At 57.3% G+C, this 25417-nt stretch overlaps 1 protein-coding gene across 4 annotated transcripts; it reads right to left on the reverse strand.

Moving 5' to 3' along the window:
• Positions 1 to 613: 613 nt before the first annotated feature.
• Positions 614 to 23515, reverse strand: KLHL22 (kelch like family member 22). Of its 4 annotated transcripts, none has more exons than XM_032472106.1 (7): positions 23434 to 23515; positions 20645 to 20910; positions 13659 to 13824; positions 11101 to 11819; positions 8584 to 8776; positions 2942 to 3175; positions 614 to 1522 (listed from the first exon to the last, which is right to left on the reverse strand). In XM_032472106.1, exons 2-7 carry the CDS (start codon positions 20869 to 20871, stop codon positions 1157 to 1159), a joined length of 1905 nt encoding a protein of 634 aa, XP_032327997.1. In that variant the 5' UTR covers positions 20872 to 20910; positions 23434 to 23515; the 3' UTR covers positions 614 to 1156. The 4 variants fall into 4 exon arrangements, with proteins under 4 accessions (XP_032327997.1, XP_032327998.1, XP_006178771.2 ...); XM_032472107.1 differs by lacking the exon at positions 23434 to 23515 and adding an exon at positions 23096 to 23258; XM_006178709.3 differs by lacking the exon at positions 23434 to 23515 and adding an exon at positions 21587 to 23084.
• Between the last annotated feature and the right edge of the window lie 1902 nt (positions 23516 to 25417).

Consider the following 25417-nt stretch of genomic DNA (forward strand, 5'->3'; position numbering starts at 1 on the left):
CACCCCTGTGCCCTTCCTCCCATGAGAGCACACGTCGCCCCCCTGCCCCCCACTCCACTACAGGGTGCCAGCACAGCAGGCTCTGGGCAAGAACATGGACAGAGAAGACCCCATCATCCCAGGCACCAGGAGAGGACAGAGCCCTGGGGGTTCACCCTATGCACAGTCCATGAGCCTGTGGGGTCACAACTGTCTGCAGGACTGTGGCCAACAGGAAGGGAGAGTGTTCAGGTAGAGGCTGGGCTGTGCAGGACCCCAGCCTGCCTGCCCGAGGATCCCACCCACTGCAGGAGCAAGGGCCTGGAGAGTCACCTGAAGGAAATGCAGGTCCCCCTACCCACCATGCACTCAGATCCAGGAGGTGGGCAGGCCCGGGCCCAGGGGGGCTATCAGGAAGTGTGTCTTTCTCTCCATCCCCAAAGTTCAGAGAGGTCTTCACCAGGGAAAGGGCTTACCCTGTCACCAGGGCGGGGTGGGTGTCCTGGGGATGCCTCTAGCCTGGGGGCCGGCTCTCAGCCTCCCACTGCTTCCAGCAGCTCTGACTGGAAACCAGGCTCCTGAGGCTGTAGCCTGGAACAGGCTGTGAAAGGAAGTGAGGCCAGGGCCAAAGGAAAGCAGTGCACACCTGGGGTCAGATGATTTATTTCATTTATCAACAACACAGGGTCAGAAAAGCCCAGCCAGAGGGGATCTTTTCACTAAAACCAAATTTTGGCAAAGTGACTTTTCTCTGCCCCCTCAGGTCCCTGGGAACGTGCCATCCCTCCAGCCCCCAGCTGCTGCCTCCTGCCCACAGGAGGGGTGAGATGTGCCTCAGGCCCCTTGCCAGGGGCCAGTCCCTAGGTCCCTTGGGAGAAGAGTGCCTTCTCAGCCCAGCAGGGACCAGGACCAGGGAGCGGGGAGGCCAGAACAGCTGGAGGCAGCACGCCCCTTCCCGGTGAGGAGAGGGCCCCACCCTAGGGTAATCCACAGCCCCAGACCTGCAGAGCCCCAAAAATACCTGCTGATGGGCAGTAAGAAGGAAGGGTGGCAGGAGCCTCGAGCCCATGGAGCCTGGGGTTGGGAGGAGCGCCACCCTGGGGTCAAGTGCTCGGCCAGGCCCCACTGCCCCCTGGGGGCTCCCATCACCCTTCCCCCCCGACACCAGCCCGGGACCCTAATCCTCGCTGGAGTTGTCGAACTCCTCCCAGTCAGACACACTCATCACCTCGGAGGCGAAGTCCGGGTCGGCCTGGCTGCGGTCAGGGGTCCCTCGGGGTGGCTCAAGGAGCAAGGACCGGGGCAGGGTGAGCACGCAGGCCGCCAGGCCCGAGATGGAGTTGTCCAGCTGGGGCCCCTCCTCCCAGCAGTCCTTCTCCACATCGTAGATGTGCACGTAGCCCGTGCGGCTGCCCCGGTTGTGCGAGCGGCCGCCCAGCACGTAGATCCTGTTGTCCAGCACGGCGATGCCGGGCTCCCCGTGCCCCGCCGGGAGAGGGCAGACGGATGACCACTGTCCGGACGTGCAGCTGTAGCAGGCCACCTGCAAGGCAAGGCGGGAGTGAAGCCTGCTCAAGCCAGGCACTGGGTTCCCAGGAGGCTGAGAGACACAGTGGGGCCATGCGCAAACGCACCCCTGGAGGAAGGAGGAAGGGCTTGGGCCCAGACCCTCCACCAGCCTGCGGCCTGTCAGGCATGCAGGTATCTCTTCTGCTGGGGGACCCGGCTCATTCCTCCCGCCCCACCCCCAATGAAGTTGAAGATTTGCACCCCACGAAGGGAGGTGCAGGTAAAATAGTAAACAGGTGCTTGCTGACTAATAATGACCATCCACATTCTCCTGTCTTCAAAATGACCCCATACAGTGAACAAATACACGAGAAACGTCCAACCTATAGTAAGCCAAGAAATGCAAAATAAAATGTCACAGACAAACTGTCAGCCGTTAACCAGCAGCCACAGGGAGGCAGGGGACAAGGCACAGGCCCCACGCTGGCGGAGGCGCACCGAGGCGTCCGAGACCGTGCACTTGGCTGCCCAGCCAGGATCGCAACATGCAAGATTCCCAAGAGCCACATGGAGGCCGGCCGTCAACTCGGAGGCTACCACCTCTGGCTTTCTGGCTACGGAGGGAGGTGCCTGTGCCCAGCTCCCTGGGACCTGCTACTTTATGCAGAAAAGGGGCCCCGCAGACTGAGCAGGGGGTGCACGTGGGGTGGGGGAGTCAGCGTGGGTGGTAGGGGGTGGACCCACTAGCTGCATAAGCCCCTGAAACAAAAGGGAAGGTGTGCTGGGCGGGCAGGGAGGACAAGCTGCCGCTGCCGGCTCAGCAGAGGAAGGGCCCTGAGCCAGGGAACGCGGAGGCTTCCAGAAGCTGAGAAGGGACTCGGGGCTGAGTCCCACAACCACAAGAAACTGAAATCCAGGTGGGGTGGCTATGGAGACAGTGTTAAACTGGACAACACACCCCACAAGAACAGAATGACGCTGAGACAACAGGGGGAACCACGCACAGGGAGGAGGAGTGGAACCTGTGACACACGGCCGGATTACAGGTGGTTTTCTTCACCCGTCTCCACTTGTGAAAGCTCTGCCTTGGGTTACGGTAACTTGACAATTAGTCTAATAATAATACAGGCAAGCAGAGCTGCTCTGCGTGGCGCTGATGGTGGACGCATCCATTTAGCCTGTGCTGCCAGGGGGAGATCCTAACGTGAGCTCTGGACTCCGGGGGACCATGTGCCAAGGTAGGTTCATCCATCACAACGCTTACACCATCTGGTGGGGGTGCTGGGGGGCGGGCATACGGGAAATCTTGGCACTTCCTGCTCAGTCTGGCTGTGAACCTGAAACTGCTCTGAGAAATAAAGTCTACTGAAGGAAAAACCCACGTGGCAGATACTTGTTGGCCAGGAGCCAGTGGACGGGATGGGAGCACAGCCAGGCGGGCGGCGCTGCTCACCTGATGAACGTCCCTCCTGTAGCCCGCATCATTGTTGCTGCCCCCGACCACGTACAGCTTGTCCAGGAGAGTAGCCATGCCATGCCACGCCCGCCGCACTGGCCCGTCGGCCAGGCTGCACCAGGTGTCGCTGCCCGGGTCGTAGCAGTGTGTCTCCCTCAGGTAGTCCTCCCCGCGGCGACCGCAGGTGATGTACATCTTCCCGGCCAGCGCAGCACCTGCGTGGGCGTACACCTGCAGGGAGAGGACGGCGCCCAGGCCACTGCACCCACCGCCCCCCACATCCTGACGGGAACGCTCCCTGGACCCTCACCAGACGGGCAGTGCCGGCCACCCACCCCGACCTCTGCCCAGTGGGGGACAACTCCAGCACCCGGAGATGACACTGAGCTCCCACAAGGGGAAGAACAGAATCTCTGACTCTTCTCTGCTCCCGAAGGAGACATCTACTTGGGGTACCCAAAGAAAATCAAAGCATCGTCTTCAGGGAGTCCAACCCTGGACCCACGCCCAGGGGCCACCACCTCTCCCCAGCTCCCGAAGACCAGCCAGTCCTCCAAGCCTGCTGACCCCACTTCCAAAATCTTTTCTCGTTTACACGTAACTCCCAATGACTTGGTGAGCACAAAGGGAGATGTAAAACGGAAGAAGGATCTTAAGTTACTGGTATGTGGGGTGGGGATGGGAGGGATCTGGATCCTCCACTCACTGCACGGGGACAGGGAGCACCTCCTGGCTGCCCAGTCAGCCCCTACCACCCTAGCCCTCCTCTCTCAGAGCCACTCACTCACAGCCAGCCAGGCCCTCCCGCTGTGGCCATGTGCTGGGGGCGTGGAGGCTCCAGGCCTGTTACCCAGGCAGAGGGTGGCACAGCCAGGGACTGGAGAGGGGAAAGGGTGGAGGGCAGGGGACAGAGCAGGGGGCAGGACACACACCAGGGGAATGTTAGTCTTCTCCCATCAGGGCTGGGGATCTGGGGAGGCTTTTTAAATTTTTGTTTCAATTTTTTTGAAAAAAAAAATTTTGGGGTGGAGGGAGGTAATTGGGTTTATTTATTTATCAGAGGAACTGGGGTTTGAACCCAAGACCTCATGCATGCTAGGCATGCACTTTGCCACTGAGCTATACCCTCTCCCTGCGGCTGCTTTTCTACTTAAAGTTTTCATCCTGCGGTGAGTGCAGGTTCACAAGTAGCGGGAAGAAGTAACAGACTCCATGTGTCCTTCACCCCGACTCCCCAGCCCAGCGGTAAGAGCGTGTGTAACTCAGCACAATATCACCTCAGCTGACCTCGACCCAGTCAGGGCACAGGACACCTGTCTCCATGAGAAGCCTCCATGTTGCCATTTGCCATCACCCCTGCCCTCATCCCTGGCCACCGCCAGCCGTCTTCCATGTCGTCCTCCTGAGTGTTACACAGACAGACTCACGTGCTGCGTGACCTTTGGTGACGGGCGTCTGTACCACCCAGGCTCGTCCACGTGGACGTGTGCATCCTGGGTTCCTTGCTGTGGCCGGTGGTCCCCACCTGTGTCCCTGCCAGCCTGGTCAGCCCCTCACTGCGGGAGGACAGCTGAGGAGTTCCTGGTTTCTGGCTGTTCCCAGTAAATCCACTGTTAAGTGTTTGTGCACAGAGAGTTTTGTCTCTTGGGGGTAAATGCCCAGGACAGGCTGAGTCACGTGGTAGCTGAAAGTTAGCTTTTTATTTCCTTCCTTATTTTTTATCGAAGTGGAGCTGATTTAGTGTCGTGTTTGTTCTGGTGTGGAGCACAGCGATCCAGTTATACATACATGTATTCTTTCTCACATTCTTTTTCATTCTAGGTTATTATGAGCTGTTGTACAGAGTTCCCTGCACTGTGCAAAGTCCTTGCTGTCTGTGAAAGTAAACTTTTTAGAGATGCTGCCAGGCTCTCTCCTGGCGAGGCTGCACCACTCACGCCCACACCAGCACCGTGTCCGCCGTCCGGTCCCTCTGTGTCCCCACAAGCAGTGGACACCGTCACGTTTCTCAGTTCAGTTGTTCCAACAGGTGGTGTCCACACTGTGGCTTTTTCATTTGGCCAGTGACGGCGCACATCCCTGAGTATCCGGGCCATGGCTGTACCCTCACCATGGAAATGTCTCCGCAAGTCTTTTGCTGCCTTTTCTAGGTGTTTGTTTACTGACGAGTTTTGAGGCTTCTTTGGTGTGCAGTTTTGATGAAGTCCAACTTATCATTTCTTCTCTTTATGGCTTGAGCTCTGGGGGTCAAGCTGAAGCACACATTGCCGAGCCCTGGATGCAGGCAATTCTCTTTTTTTCCCCTAAATGCTAGTTAGCTTTACATGAAGTCTGGAAGCTATAGTGAGTTACTTTTTTGTACAAGGCATGAGACTTGGGTGGACGTTCACTTTCTTGCCTGCAGACGTCCAGCTGCTCGGGTACTGTCTGTGGGAAGACCGTCCTCTGTTCAATTGCTTTTGTGTCTCTGTCAAAAATCAGTGGGTGAGTTGCGCGGGTCTGTTTCTGGGCTCTCCACTCTGGTCCACTGACCTCCCTGTCTGCCCCCCGCAAGACCATGGTCATAATGACTGTATCCAGCAAGTCTTAAAACCAGGTAGACTGAGCCCTCCTACTCTATGGTTTTCCAGAAGTATCTGAGGTGTTCTAGGTCCTCTGCTTTTCTGCATAAATTCTAGAATCCCTCCTCCGTCTCCAAAACCTCTTACTGGGATAGCAACTGAGTCAAACACATCCATTTGGGAAAAATGTACATCTTCAAGTCTTCCCACCCATTAACATGGAGCTGCGTCAAGGACACCTCCGGGCCCCAGGGCCACTCCCTCTGCCACTCTCTGTACCTCCCATCCCGTCTCAGCCCCGCGTGGCCATATCTGTGTGTCTGGACTACGGTTTACTTAGCGATTTTTAAGTAGCCATCAGATTTTCCTAAACTTGGAAAGAATCTGTGTATGTTGTAGGAAAGGTACAGAAACGTATAAATGATTAACTGAAAAGCACCCAAATCGCTCCCCTCAGGTATGATCATCGTTAACATCTTTGCAGACTTCCTCCTAGACGTTTAGCGTAAACGTCTGTTTCGCGTGGTGGGTTCTGTGTGGGAGCGGACGCTCAGGCCGTCTTCTTCCGCTTACCACCGGCGGTGGGCGCCTTCCCAGGAGACGCGGCGTCCACGCAGAGGTGCCAGGTCTGTGCCGTCACCTGCTGCTGGGCGTTCTCTCCCTGCCGCTACACACCCGACTCGTCGTTTCTTTCAGAGGAAGGCGTCCAGTTCTCGTAACTGCACCAGGCGGCCTTCTCGTGTGGACACACACGCCCGCCGGTGACCCTGTCCTGCTCTCTTCCAGGCCTCCAGCAGCGCGGGGAACCTGGGCGTCCTCATCCCGGTGATCGCTGTGATGAGTGTCCCCAGTCAGCGTCTCGGAGCCCAGGGCACTGCCCGGTGTTATCAGCAGGCCATGGGGACCCAGCTGTCGGGACTGTCCAGTGGGCCTGTGCCTGCTGTGGCCCCGCCACCTCGTGCCTTCCTGTGTCCTCCGTGCCCGGCCCAACCCCCTCGGCCGGCTGACCGGGGCTTCACGTCCCTCGGGCGTGGCTCCCAGGTTCATGGTCGGACTCGAGCTCACCATGCTCCTCCCACCCACCCTGGGGCCTCTGACTCGGGCCGGGCGGCACCACATCCCTCCCCTCCCTGCACCCCGCCTTGGTAGCTGAGAGCCTGTCTCCATTTCGTCCTGTCTTGGCCTGTGCCTCTCCTCCCGGGGCTGCCTGCCACTTCTCCCTGGCCTGGCGTCCCTGGCTGCCGGTCCTGAGCCAGGCCGTGTCATGTTTAGTTTTCCTCCATGATCCTCAATCATCCACTTAACCTGCCTTCTGATTGAGCCTCCAGTGACCCCCTCATCGTTGGAGTCCCAAGCACTTTCGTGTGTCCTGCAAGTGGAGCTCTGGGGCGGCTGACCCCAGGCTGCAGTTGACCCCGCCCTCCTCCCGACAGCCCCCCACCACAGCACAGGCCCTCATCACCTCCGCCTGGACCACCCGAGGGCCCGGGGCCTGTTTCCTGAAACCCCTTCTCTTCATGAGCACCCACTCCCGCCATATTTCCCCTTCCTCAGGATAAACTGGAAGCCTCTCCTGGCCTGGAAGGTCTGTCCTTGCTCTCCCAACGGCTGCGGTGCCCTGTGGAATGGTTTCACTGGCAGCTCCTTGACGACTGTCCCCAGTCAGTCCGCCCAATCCATCTGGCCCTAGCTGCTCCCCAAGTACCACTCAGCTCAGCCTGCAAGTCCCTCAACGGCACCCCCTGCACTGATCTGTTTAGTGGCTGAATGGTCTCTCTGCTAGGCTGTAAACAGCATGGGGGGACCTGAGCCACTTTTTATCACCACTGGATCCCTAGGACTTGGTACACAGTAGGTGCTTAACACAGGGCTGCTGCACCAAGGACGGACAGAAAGGAACCTGGACACCAGGGAGCAGCGAGCTGCAGGCCGAGGCTGCCCCTCTGTGGCCACTCTGAGCAGTGCAGCCTCCCCACCTCGCCCTCAACCCTGGACAAAGAGCCCCTGAGCCCCACCCCGCCCCCCTCCCTGCCTGGATGGAGCCCATGGCCACCAGGTCTCAAGGACCCCCGTTTTCTCCAAGCAAAACCTGCCCCTTGCCCAAGAATGGGTTGGAAGTATTCTCCAGAGGGTCTTCCTCCCCAAAGAGGCTGAGGACCACGGGGCAGGTGGGCCTTCCCTGGCTGGGAGGACTGGCAGTGGGAACTCCTGGCCTGGTAGACCCTGTGGGTGTAGGGAGGAGTTGGCCTGTCAGAGGCCACCAGGCTGGGGGAGGGGCGGGAGAGGAGGAGGGAAGGTTGGGGGGGAGAGGAGGGGGGAGAGACAGGAGTTCAGGTGAGAGACAAGGCAGGAGCTCCTGACCAGGTCCCTGGCCAGGCCAGCGTGGTAGAGCCTGGAGCAGGGCTGCCCCTGCCCCGGGGCGCTCAGGATGCCCAGCAGTGCTCCAGCCCCTGGCTGAGGCTGAGGCCTGGGATGCACACGGGAACCCGCAAGACCCCCTCATGCCCTGGGATCTCATGTCTAGTTTGGTCTGGGGGCCAGGGACCCGCACCCTGAGTCCAGAAGGTGAGAGGGCGCCTCCCCAGAGCACTGACTGGGTGTGGTGAGCACATTTTAAACATCTTCAAACTGGAACAAGCCAAAGTATTATGCACGAGGCACATAATTCCTTCTTAAAAACCTGAAAAATACAACCTCTGAAGTGTTTCTGGCTTCTCGAAGGCCCCACCCTCCAGGGGCCTGTGGGGGAGGTCGGAGGCCTCTCGGCGTCCCTCTGGTTTAACATCTCTGGACGCGTCCCAGCTCACCTCACGTGCTGAGGGACAGATGGGGGACACTGCAGGCTTAAAGCAGCTGCCTGGGGCCCAGGTGGCAAAGCCAGAAGGGGTGGAACCTGGGGGATGGGGCCTCTCCCCAGGTGCTGGGTTAACCTCAGGAGCCCCCGCCCCAATCTCAGGGTGGAACATGTGGAGGGCTGTGACTGACGCTGGACCCGGTTCCCGGCCTCCCGCTCGCCCTGCACAGCCCGGTGAGGAACGGAATGTGGGTGGAGAAGGCCTCTGGGAGGGGCTCCCTCACCTCCCTCTTGAGCGGGGCCACATAAGCCCAGGAGTTGGTGGCAGGGTCGTAGCGCTCCACGGCACTCAGGTCGTTGTGGTAGTCGCGGCCGGCCACAGCGTAGATGTGCTTGCCCACGACACACACACACAAGTCGGCGTGCTCCTGCTGCAGGGGCTGGATCTGGAACCAGCGGTTGTGCCTTGGATCGTACCTGGTGGGGACAGGGGGCCAGCATATCACGGACGCAAGCGCTAGCTCAGCGGGCCTGTACCTCCAGCTGTGCCCAGGAACCCGGCTCCTCCCTCCCCAGCTGCCCCTGATGCTGGAGCTCAAGCACAAGTGTGTCCCCTGCACGCAGCCTGCTGGGTTTTGCCCAGGGCGCCAGGCTCTTCCAGGGGTAACTTCGTGGGCAGTTTCCAGGCCCCCAACTGTCTATCTTCCAAGCTGCCCCATGGCTGTCCCTACAGCCATGTCTCACCTGTCTCACCTTAAGGACCCCAAAGCCCCGCCCTCCATCAATGATGTCCCTATTTATGGCCTCTTGACTGGACGGGCAGAGTGGTCTCCAGCCGGTACTTCCTCACGTGTGGTCCAGGCCAGGCCACAGCCCTGCCCACACTGGCATTTCAAAGGCATCCCCTAAGTGTCCTGGCCCATCCCCCGGCTCCCCAGCAGCTCCTCCTGGCTGTGGGCACCTCCAGGAAGGGGGCTGGCTGGCTGGAGGAACAACCCGCTGGGCTAAGGGGCGCCCAGGGTGGGGGCGGGGGCAGGGCAACCTCCACACCCCTCTCGAGGGGACACAGCTGTCCCAAATCAGAGCCCTGCAGTCTCCTCTCCCCGTCAACCTGCGTGACAAAACCTCACGCCCAAGCACCTGGCATGGAGCTGCCCCCCAGCCCTGCCCCCTTCTGCCTTCACAAGGCTTCACCTCCTCAACCCAGGTAACCTCAGCCACTGCAGGACGCCCAGCCACCACCTCGCGCACCCTCTTTTCACACTGCTGGTGCTGCCCACCCACTATGGCTGTTCACCTACCCTGCCCGGGACTACATGGGACAGCGCCCATCCCACCCACCCTCACCAGCCACGCCCCTGCTCACACCAGGACTCTCACACCTGAGCCTCGCAGCCAAGGCTCCTGAAAGCCCAGGGCCAGCCCCACCTTCCAGCAGCCAGCACCTGCCCCAGCCGGGCCCTCCCTGGGGGCCTCCCACCGCCCTTCCCCGACTCTCCAGGCCCCAGGTCGCCACTCTGCTGGGTACAAGGCAGGGGTGCTGAGTGGACACAGGTGACCACAAGCCCCAAGGGGCCAGGATCCATGAGCCCAAGGCCCACAACCCACTCCCCAACTGCATCTGTCTGGCGCCCTGCCCAGCTTCCACCTGTGCATCAGCCGCTGGGCATGCCTGCTCAACAGCCCTGCACAACGGCAGCCTCCTGGTCAGGGCTCTATTTCCACAGAGACCAACTCCAAAGAGGAGTTTCTTTAGCTTTCGTCCCAAACACAAGTGAGACACCCTCGACCACCGCTACTTCCCATGCAGTACCTACTGCAGGCTAGGAACACAGGACCTTGGGCACTGGAGTGATGCCGCCTGCCTAGAAACAGAACCTGACCCTACCTGTGAAAAGGGAAAGGCAGAGGACCAGACTCTTAAATAAAAGTAAGGTCCACCTGGCAGTGATGAGTCCACTGGGAGATGGATGAACCTTTCCCTCTACAGAGACAAGACCTGGGGCCTCCCCACCACCTTGTCAGTTGCTCTGCACCCTAGTCCGCCTGGCCAAGTCTCACCAACCCCCACCGCAGGACCCAATCCTGGCCCCAAGATGTGATAGGGACATGAAGGCAGTGGCCACCTGGCTCACAGCTGCCGGAAGCAGGTGGCAATCTCTCTGTGTGCTGCCACCTTTCAGCTTATAGGGGTTGGAAACTTCCCACAGGAGCCAAATCCTAAGAAACCCAAGCAGTGAGGGGGTCTGGCCTACCTCCCTTGCTCTAGGCAGAGAAATGGATTTATGGGATCACGGCCTCCCCCCCAGAACCTCGTGCTCAGCACACAGCGGACAACAGGCCCAGGGGGCCTGGGGGAAATTCAGTAGGAGGCTCAGTACTGTCTGCAGGCCTCTTCTGCTCTGCGCTGGAGGAGCAGGCCCACAGGCCGCCGCTGTCCTGGTCCTCTGGAGCCAGGAGAGAAGTCAGGCGGACAGGTGAAGGAAGCCAGGAGGAGGGTGTGGGGGTAGAGGCTGGGCGAGGTGGAGAGATCTGGGCCCGTCCCCTCCTTCCCAGGCTAGAGCAGCCCCCACCCAGCCCCGGGGTGAGCTGCAGTGAACAGGTCTGAGGGGAGGGGACAGGAGCGGGGTAGGTGCTCGGGCTGTCCTGCACCACACTGCTGCGCCTTCCAGGGCCTCGGTCCACACAACAGCTGCAGCTGATTCAAGAGGCTGACTGCCCGGCCCACGGGACCACGTCTGGCCGGAGCTGCTCCCCAGGTTGCTACCTGGGCCTGTGCTGCCCGGCCGAGGGGGCCCTACCTCCAGCACCGGGACTCAGCGCGGAAGCCCTGGACGTTGTTGTCGCCTCCGATCAGGTACACAAAATTGTTGAGCACAGCGATGCCCTGGTTGGACATGCGGGGTGCCAGGGAGGCAGTGAAGTGCTTCCACTCGCCCAGCAGCGGGTTCAGATACTTGGCCTGGTCACTGAGGACAGTGGACGGTGTGGAGTGGATGCCCCCGAAGCCCACGACACACTGGAAGTCCGACCGCAGCTCAGTCTGTGGGCCCTGCAGGCTGGGCTGCAGGCTCTCGTTGCGGTGGTAGGTGAGGGCAGCGGCCACCGTGTCCCGCAGCGGGCTGGGGTCCAGCCTGTCATGCAGGCGCTGCAGGACTTCGGCCTCCATGAGGGGGAAGCGCACGGTCTCCAGGAGCTTTGGGGGCTCATGCAGCGGGAGCCGGTCAGCCTGCACCTGCTCGGGCGGGTAGTGGTAGAGCAGCGCGCCCTCATACACCTCCGTCTCGCAGGACACCTCCAGGCGGTTGCTGCTCAGCAGCGAGTACACCTTCTCCAGGGGCAGCTGGCGGTACTTGTCAGTCCGTGAGAAGGCGACGAAGTTTTTGAGGATGTAGGCATCCAGCTGCTCTGTCAGGCGGCTCAGGTCAAAGAGCTCGGCCAGCCGGTAGACGTCCAGGATGTTGTCCTCATCCACCCAGGGTGTGAGGAAGTCACAGCAGAAGTGGATGATTTCCGGGATCTGTGGACAGAAAAGACCCGTCAGACCCAAGCAGAGCACGGAGGCGGGCCCGGGGCTCACAGGCTGGCATCCTCTGCCACTGGCCCAGCTCACCCCCAACCCTTCCCTGCCCTGGAGGCTGGCTGCCTTCTCCCTGACACACAGGGGACACCCGGGGCTCACCACACCCTGACAAGTCTTAAATCCCAGCTCCAGCGTGTCTCCAAGCTTTAGTTTTCTCATCCAAAAAACAGGGATAAAGTGGAGAGGAACCACCTGGCCCAGGGCGGACCCCCGACACGCGTCAGCCGCCTTTAGATCCAAAGCACTGGAACCCAACAGGAAGCAGCACCCGGACCGCATCCGCCCCTCCCCAAGCTCTCCCGGGGCCTCTAGAAGACACCTAGCTCCTTTTTCCTGCCACGACCCCCACAACTGCACACCCAGCGAACCATCAGGCACCCCAGGAGAAGGCCCTGACCCACCTCTCGCTCAGAACTGCCCATGGCGTGCTCCGAGACCACACCCGGCACCCACCCTGCACCTGACCTAGACCTCCTAAGCAGCTGGAGGGCATCCTGCCTGGGTGGAGGCCCACTGGACTCCCCGGAGTGTGGGGCACCCAGCTGGCCTTCTCTGCATGCAGAAGGGCTGGGCAGGGTGGTGCAAGGACCACGCACAGGTGAGAGCTGAGGACTGGGCCGCAGGGTCAGGACAGCCTGGGATTAGGTGACCAAAGCAAGGCACAGGGAAGCCAGGGAAGGGCCCGGGCAGGCTGCCCAGGATTGCTAAGTTCTGCAGGATTTTAGAATTTTTCACAATGGGACTCCCTCCCCTACCCAGGACCACCAACAAGCAAATCATCACGTGTAGAGTAAGTCGGCTGAACTTCAAGCTTATTAATAAGTGCTTAAAATCTTTTTATTTTTCCTGATTCAAGACGTTTGGTGCTTGCCAGGTGACAATGAGGGCTGATGGAGGCCTTCAAAGTGCTAGGCGTGTGTCTGCCCCGCCAGGAATGTCCCTATCGTGCTGCTCTTTTAGGTCCTGAAAGTCTCACCTGACCATCCACTCCTCCCTTAGCAGCGCTTCTGCTTGGCCTCCTCTGCCTAAAATACCACCCCTGACCTCTCGTGGGCCAGGATCCTGAACACCGGCCCTGGCCGCAGGTGAGAGCCAGCAGCCCTGAATGGGCCCTGGAGCAGCTCCTGCTCCCAGGGGCTGTCCTGTCCTGAGTCTTGCCCCTGTTGTCAGAGCAGCAGGGCCTCCGGTGGAGGCTCAGAGAAAGGAACTCATTCACTTGGGGTGACCCAGGGGCCAAGATTCAGACCCACGCCCTGGGGACAGCATGAAAGGCACAGCACACTGGGGGCAGGCCACCAACAGGCATTGGCTATATGAACAAACATGACCTGGCAGGCCTGCGGGCTTGGAGCTGACATGCCAAGTGAAACCTGCTTTAAAAACAACATTGCATAGAAGCCCAGTGTGTTCAAAATAAACCAAAACACAGCCGGGCTGCTGGAGGTGAACAGAGTTCGCCTCCCTCCCGTGTGTCCTAAGAGCTCTGCTGCCCCGAGCTATGCGGGAGACAGCAGGGCTCTGAGCTATGAGGGCCGCCCTGGCTCAGCTCCACCTGCCCACTCGCTGCTGTGACGGCACAGGGGGCTGTGGGGCCTCCCAGAGTCACCCTATCTTCTGAAATCTAAGTCACACTGTCAGAGCCTCAGAAAGCTCCCTAATTCTGTAGGAAAACTAGCACTCAAAGTTCAGTGACAAAGAGGCCCTGGCACCACTGCCCAGCGGCACCGGGGAGACCCGCCTGGGCCTGGGTCTGCCAGCTCAGTCCGGGAGCCTCACCTGAAGCTGGCAGGCGGCGACCAGCGTCTCCTGGACGTTGCTCAGGCTGAGCTCCAGCTCGGATGTGTATATGAAATGCAAGATCTGACACATGGCATTGTAGGACACGCCATGGATCAGAACCTCTTCCTGCTCCATCTCCTTCAAACCCCCAGCAAACATGCCCCTGCAAAGACAGGACAGGTGGGGTTACACCCATGGGGACACCAGCCCTGCCACAGAGCAGCAGCCCACAGGGCAGGAGCGGGAGGACCGGACGCTGGTTTGTGCTCTGAGTCAGCCCTCGGGAGATGCCCACAAGCTGCTGGGGGCAGGGACCACATCAGGCTGGCTCTCCGCTGCACACATTAGCATGACTCCTGGACCACAGCAGCCCAGGGCACACTGTGAAAGGCGGAACGAGCGGGAAACAGTGAAACGCACGAGCTCAGCACCGACTGAAGGGCCAGAACCGCTCACAGAGCTGGTGTAGCCGCAGCTAAGGAGGTGGCGAGATTCCTACGTACACGGAGCTTAATGCCAGACAGGACAGCAGACGCGGAAACAGGCATTTCAGGCTGTGGAAATGCTGGGAAGGACAGCGACAGGGCAATCTGGTTGAGGGGGGCCCGGCTGGGGAGGGGAGCAGGGGGAGAGCGATGGCAGGGCGGGCCCACAGCGAGGACCTGAGAGGGCACCGGAGGATCCAGGCCCTCGGCTGGAGGGTGGTGCAGCAGCTGTGCGGACCGGACTTGGGAGCAGTGGGTGCAAGAGGGCAGCAGGCGTCCCATCCTGGCACCGCCAGTGCGGGGCGCCAGGGGACACCCAGCGGAGATGGTGACCTTAGTCAGGTGTCTGCAGGGAAGAGGCTGGCGGCCATGGGAGGCATCGGGGCTGAAATGAGACAGCAACACGGAGATGATGGGAGAGTGGCTATTTTTATATTGTTTATATTCTGGCTAGGTCACACACACACACACACACACACACACACACACACACACACACACGAAACACAGGAAAGGGTGAAAGTCTCGCTCCTTCCTCTGCTCTGGCCACCAGTCCCCTCCCCAGGGAGGCACCATCCTGGGAGGCAGGCACACGCCTAGTTTTGCCTGTGGCTTTGACTCCACAGTACACCCTAGTAGGGGCCGTAATCAGGACACACAGCACCCACTTCTGTCAAGGTGACAGCACTGATTCAGCCCCTCACGCCGGGGTCCACCTGGGTTACCATCACCTCCAATCATCTGCCCGATGGACGGTCCTGCCCTGTGAGCTCTGTTGGTATGAACGGAAGGATTCATTCCAGGATGGAACGTGCTGGACGAAGGGGTCTGTACACTCACGCTGGGACAGCACCGCCGCCACGGTCACGGATGCCCCCGGGGTTGGGGATGGGTGCCTGCTCCACATCCTCAGAACCCAGAGACTCCAGCCCGGCCACCCCGAGGAGAGGGAGAAGCTGCGTGACCAACTGGACAGGACCTGTCTGTTGTCACAGGCTTAGGAACCGTCTGGACATTCTTTTCTAAACAGTCCAGATGCTGTGCCCATTTTCTGTCGGACTCTGTCTCATCAATTTAAAGAAGCTTGTTCCCTCCTGGATGAGTTGAATTTCTTTCTTTAGCTTGAATCTTGTGAGTTTATGATGCTGTCTAACATGCAGAAGTTTGCAGACTTTGAATAAGAACTTACCGTTTTCTTTTTTGCCTGTGAATTTTGTGTCAAACCTAGAAAGGCTCTCTCCTTCCGAGATGTCCTTAAAAACACTTCCTCTCGTTTTTTCATTTCATCTTTCACAACTAAAATTGTCAATCCACCTGAAATTCATCTTGGGGCAGGTGGGAAGCAGGGGTCCAGCTTTGCCTGTTTCCAGATGGCGCCCAGGGACGCACCTTCACTCCAAAGTTCCGGACAGTCTGTGTCCGCTTCCAGGCTTCCCGTCCTTTCCCAGAATGCTCTGGGCTCTGAGCACCAGAGCCGTTTCAGCCGCCGCAGCTTCACGGTGTGGGCGGCCAGTCCACTTTCGTTACCTGGTGCTCAACAAGCTCCTCGCCCTTGCTTGCCTTTTTAAAGTCGAGACTTCAGAACCACTATGTGCAGGGAACCCTCTTGGCATTTTCACTGGGACCACATTACACACCTAGACTGGGGTGGAGAGCTGGTACCTGTGTCGTGGGCGTGGTGGGCCTTCCTGTGGCCAAGCCAGCCTCTGGGTCTCCCGGCGGTCTTGCAGGGCCAACTCCCCACAGACCCACCCGGGCAGGCACGTCACTCCACACTCAGCCCCTCGGGGAGCTTTCCCAGGCCCAGGTGGCTCTCCTACACTCTGCTGGTGGTGCTGTGACCCGACCACACCGACAGCAGAGGAGGGGGACCGCAATGCTGGCATGCTGATCACCCCACCTCACCCCCCTGAGCAGGGAGCGGGTGACAGATCAACTCAGCTGCGTTTGATCATCTTAAGAAAGGACCCACACATCGTGAAGACCTTAACCGGATCCTGAGCGAAGGGGAAGTGAGGAGATGTAAGACATTTTGTGGATAATTAAGAATATTCAAGTATGAACTTAATATCAGAAAAAATTATGGAATGACTATAAATTTCCTTAAGACTGATAATGGTATCGTAGATATTCTGGAGAAGATCCTTATTCTCAGAGGTGCACTGAAGTATTTCAAGATAAACTGTCATATTTCACAACTTACTCGGAAGTGAACACACATGGCAAAATGGAAACAATGGATGACCTGGGCGCAGGGCACAGGGAGACCCGTCTTTCACCTCTTCTGTAGGACTGACATCTTTCAAAGTAAGTTAGGGAGGAAAAAAGGCCAGAAGAAAAATAAAACATATATCCATTCCTTTTTTTTTGCTTTTAACCCAAAGTGGATGTTTAATATTTTATGATATTCTTACCACTTTTCGATAATTCTGAAATTACGCCAAAATAAAAACGTAAGCTGGAAAAAGATTTTTAGTAATATTCATACCTCAACACCCATTAAGATGGCCAGTATCAGAAAAGCAGAAAACAGCAAGTGTTGGTGGGATGTGGAGAAACGGAACCTTTGTGCGCTGCTGGTGGGAATGGAATTTGGTGCAGCTATTCTGGAAAATAGTATGGAGATTTCTCAAAAAATTAAAAACAGAATTGCCATATGATGCAATAATTCCACTTCTAAGTATATACTCACAAGAACTGAAAGCAGGGTCTCGAAGAGATATTTGTACACCCAAGTTCATGGCAGCGTTATTCACAACAGCCAAGATGGGGAAGAACCAGAGTCCACCAACCAATGAAGGAAAAGCAGAATGCAGCGCATACAAACAACGGAGTATCACTGAGCCTTACAAAGGATGGGGATTCTGAGGCAACAACACGGATGAACCTTGGGGACACTGTGCTAACCGAAAGAAGGCAGTCACCAAAGGACAAATTTTGCATGACCCCACTTATATGAGGCCCCTGGCGCAGTCAAGTTCATAGAGACAGACGGGAATGGGGGCTGGGGAGGAGGGGGTGGGGGATGCTTAGTGGGTACCGTTTCAGTTTTACAAGATGAGAAAGTTCTGAAGATTGGATGCTCAAGAATGTGAACATAACTAACACTACTGAGCCATACACTTAAAAATGGTTAAAAGGATAAATTTTATGTTTTTTAAAATCAAAATTTATTAAAAAAAAAAAAAAAGGATGTTCACCAAGTGCCCACCAGCAGGGCAACAACCGTGTGAGGGGAAGGCACCCAGACCACAGAGCACGAGGCCCCCTCTACTGCCAGGATGTCACAGCCACATGTCACAAAAGCAAGCAAGCTGCCGCTGACTTAAGGTGGGGACATTTCCTGTGTCAGCTTGTTCCAGCCCTCAAAGCCCCGCCCAAAGCTTGAGGCCAGGTGTCTCATCCAACTGGAGAAAGACTGTGTCTGTGCCCTCTGTGATGTCCTGTCCCCACACCGGGCCTGGGTCAGGACCCCAAGTCCCAACACCGTGATATTTCCAAAGCCAAATGTATAAAGACCCACACATCACAGTGGAAAAAAGAAAAGCAGTCTCATTATCAGTTCAGGGTGGGTTTCATGGCTTGATCAATTTGCGCCAAACTTATATTTTTAAAAAACTGGGCGGGGGGAGGGCAGCGGGTATACCTCAGCAGTAGAGTGTGTACTTAACACGCACAACGTCCTGGGTTCAATCCCCAGTACCTCCAAAACTTAAAAAAATAAAAAACCAGGGTAGGGAGGGTATAGATCAGTGATAGAGTGCGTGCTTAGCAGGCACAAGGTCCTGGGTTCAATCCCCAGCACCTCCATTCAAACAGTAAGTAAATAAACAAAGCTTATTTTTAAAAAAAAAAAACAAAAACCTGGCGACACTGGATAACCTAACTCCTCCCCCCTCAGCCCCCACCTCAAAGATAAAACGACTGGACACACTGGACAGCTATCCACAAACAAAACAGTTCTAGGAGGACACTCAGGATGTTTTAGCAACACAGGGAACAAAACAAAACCACCCTGAGTCTCAGAGCTTTGAGGGTGTGAAAATTCCAAACCAGGAGACAGAACGGATGAAGAGGGCTGACCGGCTACCGCGGGCGCAGCAGGTGGGGCGGGCAAGGGTACAGAGGTGCTTTCAGATTTCTTCTTATTTAGAAAGGGTTTCAGCTGCGGGAATGACACTGGACATTATCACACGCCCACCATGTGTCTGGATGGCCACCTGCCAGGTCGCCGAGCGCTGACAGATGCCTCACATCCGAGGAAGGGTTCCTAACTCAGAACCAGCCATCCTTCCAAGAACAAGGCCCAGCAGGCGGGGGTCCCCCTGAGCACCTCACCCTGTCACCCACAACGAGCTGCAGCCTCCTGTGTGCTGGCCGCACCCTGCACAGCAGACGAGGGCTGCCGCCCGACCCTGCACCGGGCCGCTCAGGACTCCACTGCAGGGCCTGGCCGCGCACCCCCCACAGCCCCCTTCACCCTTGTCCACATTAGCGAGGGAAAGGCGGCACCCGCACTGCCCCTGAGGAACGGCAGTGTGACAGTGTCAGGATGGCCTGCGGGGAGAGGAGCCCCCCCGAGGGCTTCAAGGGTGCGTCCAGGAGGCCCTGAGTGGGGAGGACCCCAGTGCTGAACCTTCTGGTCCCAAGTCCTCCCCACAGCCCTGTCCCACCCACGGGCCTGCCTGTCTCCCAAAGCCTGTACAGGCAGAAACCCCCACACATGGAAGGGACACTGCTGTCCCTGCACACGTCTGCCCCAAGGTGGCACTGACCACTGGGTCACACACCCCATGAACTCCTGGGGAACAGGAAGCACTTAAACCATAAAGAAATGTTTTGCTCAACAGTTCCTAGAACAAAAAAGTGAGAAGTACAACCAAGACTTGAAGACAAAACAACCAAACAGAACGGGAGCTGAAACAGAGGGTCTCGGGCTCGGAGCTCCGCTCGGCCCTGCCAGCAGCCTCTGGGGGGGCTCGTGCCACCAGCTCTGCCCAAGGTGCCCCATGCTGGGGTGAGTCACACAGGAGAAGGGCCCCTCAAGGAGGGTGGGAGGCAGGGACTCCGAGGGGTGAGACGATGTGACTAGGACGTGGGTGGCCAAGAAAGGGAGCAAACAGGGGCAACCGTGCACATCGCGAGGCTGCGGAGATGGCACATGTTTGGTACTGAGCACCGCCTCGCTCACAGAGGTCCCAAGAGGTGCCCTGGCCCATGTGGGCTTACTGCCCATTACAGAAACGCTGTAGGGGGGCGACTAAGGCATAAACTGTCACAATGTCTTCCAAAAAAGGTGTGTGCTACAAACGCAGAGAAAGCAAATGTGGCCAAATGGTGACAAGTGGTGTCCAGGTGGTCATGATACTGTTCTTTCAACGTTTCCGTGGATTTGAAATGCTTTTTAATGAAATGATGGGAAACCAGAGTACAGTAGAAGAAAATCTCAGAGTTAAAATGTCAGGTTATTCGTCATTATTAGGTCGTCATTTAAAAGTGAGGTTCCTTTCCACTTCTGTCCCAGAGGTAAAACCACAGGACGGGACAGTCACTGGTTCTCTTCCGCTCTGTTCTCCTCAGCGGGCAGGAGCCAAGAGAAGTCACTGTTTTGGGACCAAAGTAACCATTTCCAGAAAAGGGAAGGTATTGTTTTTAAGTTTCCCCATTAAATGTGGGCAGTTCTGTTAGTGTAACTCTCTCATCAGTAGATGGGAAAATCCCACTGATAAAATGAAGCTGCGTGTTTGTGCCGGCACACAGACTGACTAGGTTCATGAAGTCTGTCCACTCTGTTCCTGTGGCAAAGCAATGGGGTAGGCCTAGCACAGAATGCAACTGCTATCAAAGCTGTTTTATACCAGGAGTGGGAGGGTATGCTCACTGGTAGACAGCGTGCTTAACATACACAGGTCCTGGGTTCAATCCCCAGTCCCTCCACTAAACCTAATTACATCTCCCCCACCAAAAAAATTGTTTTATATCTTAAGAGTGTCTTATTAAAGTATGGATTTATTTCTTAGAATGTGGGTGATAAGAATTTTAAGGATTTACATAATGCTCCAAAAGCCCTTACAATACCTCTAAGAAAAGGATTCTTAAAAATTGGTTTCCGTATGTACTCGACTTCTTAAAACTTTCCTATAGCTGAAACACCAGGATTTATCTGCAGGGTTGCAGAGAGACAATCCTGCCTTAAACAGACTGAAACAAAGTAGAAAGAAAATCTGTTTCACACTGACATACTAAACTTACAGCAGAAAATTAATTTCCTAAAATGCAGTATTACAAGTAAAGCTGAAGACATTGTCTTTGAAAGAAAAGGGAAAAAGATGACATGCCCTAGAGCTAGGACAGCTGATAGAAAAACATACCCTGAGACCCCTGTCACAGTGAGCAGCGGGAGGAGCCCAGGGTGAGCCCACCGGCCGGTGGAGGTCAGTGCTGACAGGTCCACCTAGTGGAGCTGGCACCACTCACGGCCTTATTGTGCGGACTCACCGGAAGTAATCACAGGATGCAGCCAGGAGGATGCGATGGGCCTCAATGTGTCTCCCCTCCACCACCAGGACGACGTCGAAGAGGATGCCGCTGTCCCGGAGAGCCAGCAGCCCCCGGAGCAGGGCCTGTGAGTGCTGTGCGCTCCGGTAGGTGTTGCTGACGCAGTGCGGGTGGGAGGGCTGCGTGGGCAACTTGCAGAGCTGGGCGAACTCCTGCTCCTCCGCCATCCTGACCGCAACTCCGGACCTCAGCACCGCGGCTGTCAGCTGGCAGGACACATGGCAGGGGACTGAGCCTGGTAGGCAGTACCAGCAGGTCACCACGCTCGCTCCTGTCCCTCTCTCCGCTCACCTGTGGTCCCGAATCTGCTAAGTCCCTCTCCCCTCCCACCACTGTCCAAACCAGGGGCCTCTTCGTCCTGATGGGTGTCCCTTCATTGCCAAGATTCTTCTCTCCATTTTATCTCCTTCCACTTCCCGTGAACAGAAGGGTTCTGGAGACAGACCACCCGGGGTTGGTCCCCTACCCAGCAGAGACTCACTGCATGCCTAACCCGCGTGTCAGGCTCAGCTGGGAAAAGCGAAATACAAGCCCCCAGCCCCTTGGGACATCCTAAAATTCCTAAAGGACCAGAGAGAAGCACCAGCACAGACTAGTGCTCCCTCTGCTACTGGGAGAGAACACTGCGTTCCCCTACACAGGAAAGGATGCAAAAATTGACAACAGGTCCAAGGGGCAGTGGAGGGGAGGGTTTTAGGCCCTGCCTTCTCTGACCAAGATTCTGAGTCAAGTACATTTGAGATTGTCTGCATCGTGCTTTAAATTCAAGCATACCTTCTAATGATTGAGTCAGTATGTTCAAAAAAGGCAAACAGATTTAAAAAGGGGCCTCAGAAACACAGTTAGTAAAACCAACTATTGCAAACACATCTTAGAACCAACCAGAAATGACAGTGGACAGCTGGCTGCTCTGGGTCGGGGGCACCAAGCTATGGGGCCGGGCTGCTCCCTCTCCTGGCCACAGCACCACCTGCCAGCGAGGCACCTGCCACAGGCTGTGAACGTCTGCCCTCCCCAATCATGTCCCTCCATTATCCCCCTGTCAATGTGTTCTTCAATTCCTACTGAACCGTTATGGGGAAAAATATGAAAAACAGATTCTACTATAAAACAAAAACTGTATTATGAAACTTAGCTCTGCCTCCCACTTATGACCCCCGACCAGATCCTGTCCCAGAAAAAACTACTTTCCCACTGCTGTTCCAGGTGGCATCTACGCTTTTGCAGGCAAATCTCTAAAACTACATTCCCCTACTTATTAACTTTTGTACATGGTAATTTCATATCCTCCCCTCAGTCGAAGGTATAGATAACTATTTTATTTAACCAGTTCTTTTCAGACAGCTGGGTTTCCTCTAATTGTTTGCTATTGCCAACATTTTCACACTTAAAGTCATTTAGCTTTGCCATATATGCAGCAGTTATCTGAGGAAAATTTCCTAGACACGGGCTGCTGGATCATTTCAATCTGAATGTATAGCTGACATTTTAACAGCTATTGCCAAGTCACCCTCCTTAGAGGTTGTACCAATTTATTCTCCTACCAGCAAAGTGTGAGACTGGATTCCAACCACTGTCTAGCACACCAATAGCTCCCTTTTCAATCTTTGCTGACTTCACACACAAAGAACAGCCTTTCACAGTGTAACTTCCTTTTGGTAATTGACAAATTTTCAAAATATAAAAAGTTAAGTGAAATGCTGCAAATCCTTTGTAATCCCTGCCTATGCCTCCCTGGCACCCTCGACCACCTATTCATTTTCCACGGGTTGCTCTACCATGAAGCCCTTCCATAGATTAAGCTCCCTCCGGCCCCATGACATTCCTGATTCTGGTCTTCACAAGCAAGTCTCTGTGTTCAGTGCTGCTCAGAGCCTTAGAGGGAGCAGGAAGGCATCTGGTCCCAAGTAGGTACAAAGGGAAGGACATAAAATGAATTTTCCTGAACTCATGGATGACAAAGCCGGACACATTTCTGCAGAACGTTCAACTCAACGCTATCTACTGAGTAGGCACCCCCGTCCTCTGCAAAGCCCCAAACACTGTCTGCCCTCCACGAAGCCCAATCCTTGGCAGCACGAAGCAAGCAGGTCCGCAACAAAGGGAACGGGGGTCCCACTTCCCAGACGGCGGCCTACGCCAGTGCGGGCTGGGATGCGCCCCGGAGCATCTGGGATCGCAGGCCGGAGCAGGGCTAGGAGGCGCCCCGCGGCGGGGCCGGGATTGGGAGCGGGCGGACCGGCAGCGGGCGCTCCGGGCCGAGTCGTCGCACTGACAGCGCGGCCTCGGGGTCCGTCCAGGTCCGTCCAGGTCTGTCCCCGCGGCGTGCAGGGGCCCAGCCGGCCGGGCCGAGGTCCAAGGTCGCGCCAGGGGGACGGCCTCTCGACCCACCGCCTGTTGCAGGGCCGCCCGCGCGGCGTTGGGGTCGCGGCCCCGAAGGACGCGCGCGGACGGCAGGCGACACGTCCGTCCAGGGCCAGGACGCCGGCGTTCCCACGGCCGCGCAGCTCCCGCCCCGTCGCGCCCGGGGGTCCCGCCCGCCGCCCGCCGCCCGCCGCCCGCCGCCACGTCAGGCCGCAGGAGAGCCCCAGGCCGCCGTCCCCGCCCCGCCCCGCCTGCAGCCGGACGGCGCCCCAAGCCACCCCCACGCCTGCCCCGCGCGCCCGCCCGGCCCGGCCCCTGCCCCCGCCCCGCGCGGGAATCTCCGCCGGCCCGCGCTCGTCGCTCACCTCGCGCCGCGGCAAGCGGAGGCCGCACTCGCGTGGGCGGGGCGGGCGCGCGGGGCGGGGCCTCGGCGCGTCACGTGGGAGCGCCGCGCAGGCGCGGGGACGCGAGCGGGGGCGGGGCCCGGGCGGTAGGCGTGGTCTGAGCGGGATGGTGCGGCGCGACGCGGCGCTGTCTCCCAGCTGTTCTTGGCTCCCAAGCCCGCGCAGCTGAACCGATAAATAGTGAAGACGTGAAGGAATGCCTTCTGGCGAGGGTCGCGCCCTGTAAATCCCTTTCTTCCTTCCTCCCCTCGGTCCCTCCCTCGCGGCCTCAGGCGTCTCCCGACCCCTGCTGGCAGGGACGTAAACATGGCCTGTGTGAACAGGTGTTTTCCTGCTCATCGAGGTTTTGGAGTAAATCCGCTTCCCAGCCCGCAGCCGGGTCCCAGCGGTCCAGGAAGCTCTTGCGTTCATTTTTCTCCGCCTGACCCTAAGAGGACCCCATCCTCCGAGGCTCATGCGTGACGGCCGCGTCCGGAGGGTGGGGAGCTTGGGGGGAGGATGTAGCTGGAGAAGGCTCTTGGTTAAAAAAAAAAAAAAAAGGTAGGGGAACGTGAAAGAGGGAGAAAGTAAATACAAAAGAAGCATTGTCCTGCCTGAGCTCAGACAGCTGCGTGAGGCTCCAGACAGGACTAGGAGATAGGACCTGCCACTGGGAGGGGAGGTTCCCAATGGGAGAGGCCTTCCAGGAGGGCTTTCTGGAAGTGGTGACCCCCCCCACCTCCCCGCCAGTAGCATAACTGATGAGGACTTCTGGGGAGCGGGAAAAGCATTCCAGGACACTTGTCAGCAAAGGCATGGAAGCCAGATCCAGCCAAGCGAGAGGTCAGCAGGCCGTCAGGAGTCTCTGAGCCTGAAGGGAGAGTTAAAGTTAAGACCTGGCCATCTGAAGATGGATGTGGCCCTGAGGGTAGTCTTTGGTCTAGGCCAGCAGATTCCAGCCGGGATTGCAGAGGCTGGACTGGAGAGGGCAGCAGGGAAGCTGTGGCCTCAGGTGGGCAGAGGGTGAGGACAAAAGGCAGTGCTGACTGGAAACCTGGGTAGAAGGCAGGTTCCCCAGTAAGGGTGAGTGATGGCAGAGGAGGGGTGAGCCCAAGAGATTGCAGGGCACAGTGGGGCTACCCTAGTCTTAAGGAGGCTGGAGCAAGAGAAGGTTTGGGGAAAGACAAGGCCTACCATGGCCCCAGGAAGGTAAGGAGGCTGCAGGTGTCCAGCTTAGGACTGTTCGGGGTGGAGGGTCAGGCTGGAGGAGGTCCTGGGCATATCATGCACTTCGGATGGAGGTGATATGCGGGGAGAGAGCCGGGTGCGCGCAGAGCACATGGGTTGTGGGGGTGGGGGATGGGGGGAGTAATCTCAAAGGCCCAATGGGGTGGGGGAGAGGGGAGGCCTTTCTTTGGAGTGGCAGAAGCCAGTCTGTGGTGACTAAGATGTAAAAAGAGGTGAGAATTGACTATACTTTAAAAAGAAAAGGAAAGAAAGGAAGTGAGGACAGGAAGACAGGCCTCAAAGGCCTGGCCTCTGAAATGAGGACAGTCGGAACCACAGAGTGCAGGGAGAGACTGAAGTAGCATCTTCAGGGAGGAGAGGAGGGTGTGGCACTGGCCAGGACTGAGAGGACAAGACATGCCCCAGTCTTCTCCAAGCTAGAGGGACCACCATCTCAAAATACCTCCAGGTCAAGTCGGTGGTTCCCCCATTGGAAATTCCCCTGGAGGGGGAGGCACAGAAGCTGTGCTGTGCAGGATAATCCAGGGTCCTCCCGGGGATGTGTTTGCTTCCTCGAAAATCCTCTGTTCCCTGAGGGTACAAGCTTTTTCTGTTCCTTCCTGGCTGTATTCCCAGCACCTAGAACAGGGCTGGCATTCAGTAGGTGCCAAGTAAATATAAATTGAGAGAACTGGACTGAAGAGAAAGGAAGAACAGAGAGGCTGGTTAAAGGGCTGGT

The sequence above is a fragment of the Camelus ferus genome, chromosome 32, assembly GCF_009834535.1.
Source record: "Camelus ferus isolate YT-003-E chromosome 32, BCGSAC_Cfer_1.0, whole genome shotgun sequence".
Taxonomy (NCBI): domain Eukaryota; kingdom Metazoa; phylum Chordata; class Mammalia; order Artiodactyla; family Camelidae; genus Camelus; species Camelus ferus.

Coding starts and splice junctions, on each gene's coding strand:
- KLHL22 (XM_006178709.3), bottom strand. CDS start 21,736: ATGGAGGGACATGATTGGGGAGGGCAGACGTTCACAGCCTGTGGCAGG. Junction 20,911..21,586: donor GCTGTCCACTGTCATTTCTG/GTTGGTTCTAAG, acceptor GTGTCCTGCCAG/CTGACAGCCGCGGTGCTGAG. Junction 13,825..20,644: donor GCATCCTGTGATTACTTCCG/GTGAGTCCGCAC, acceptor CTGTCTTTGCAG/GGGCATGTTTGCTGGGGGTT.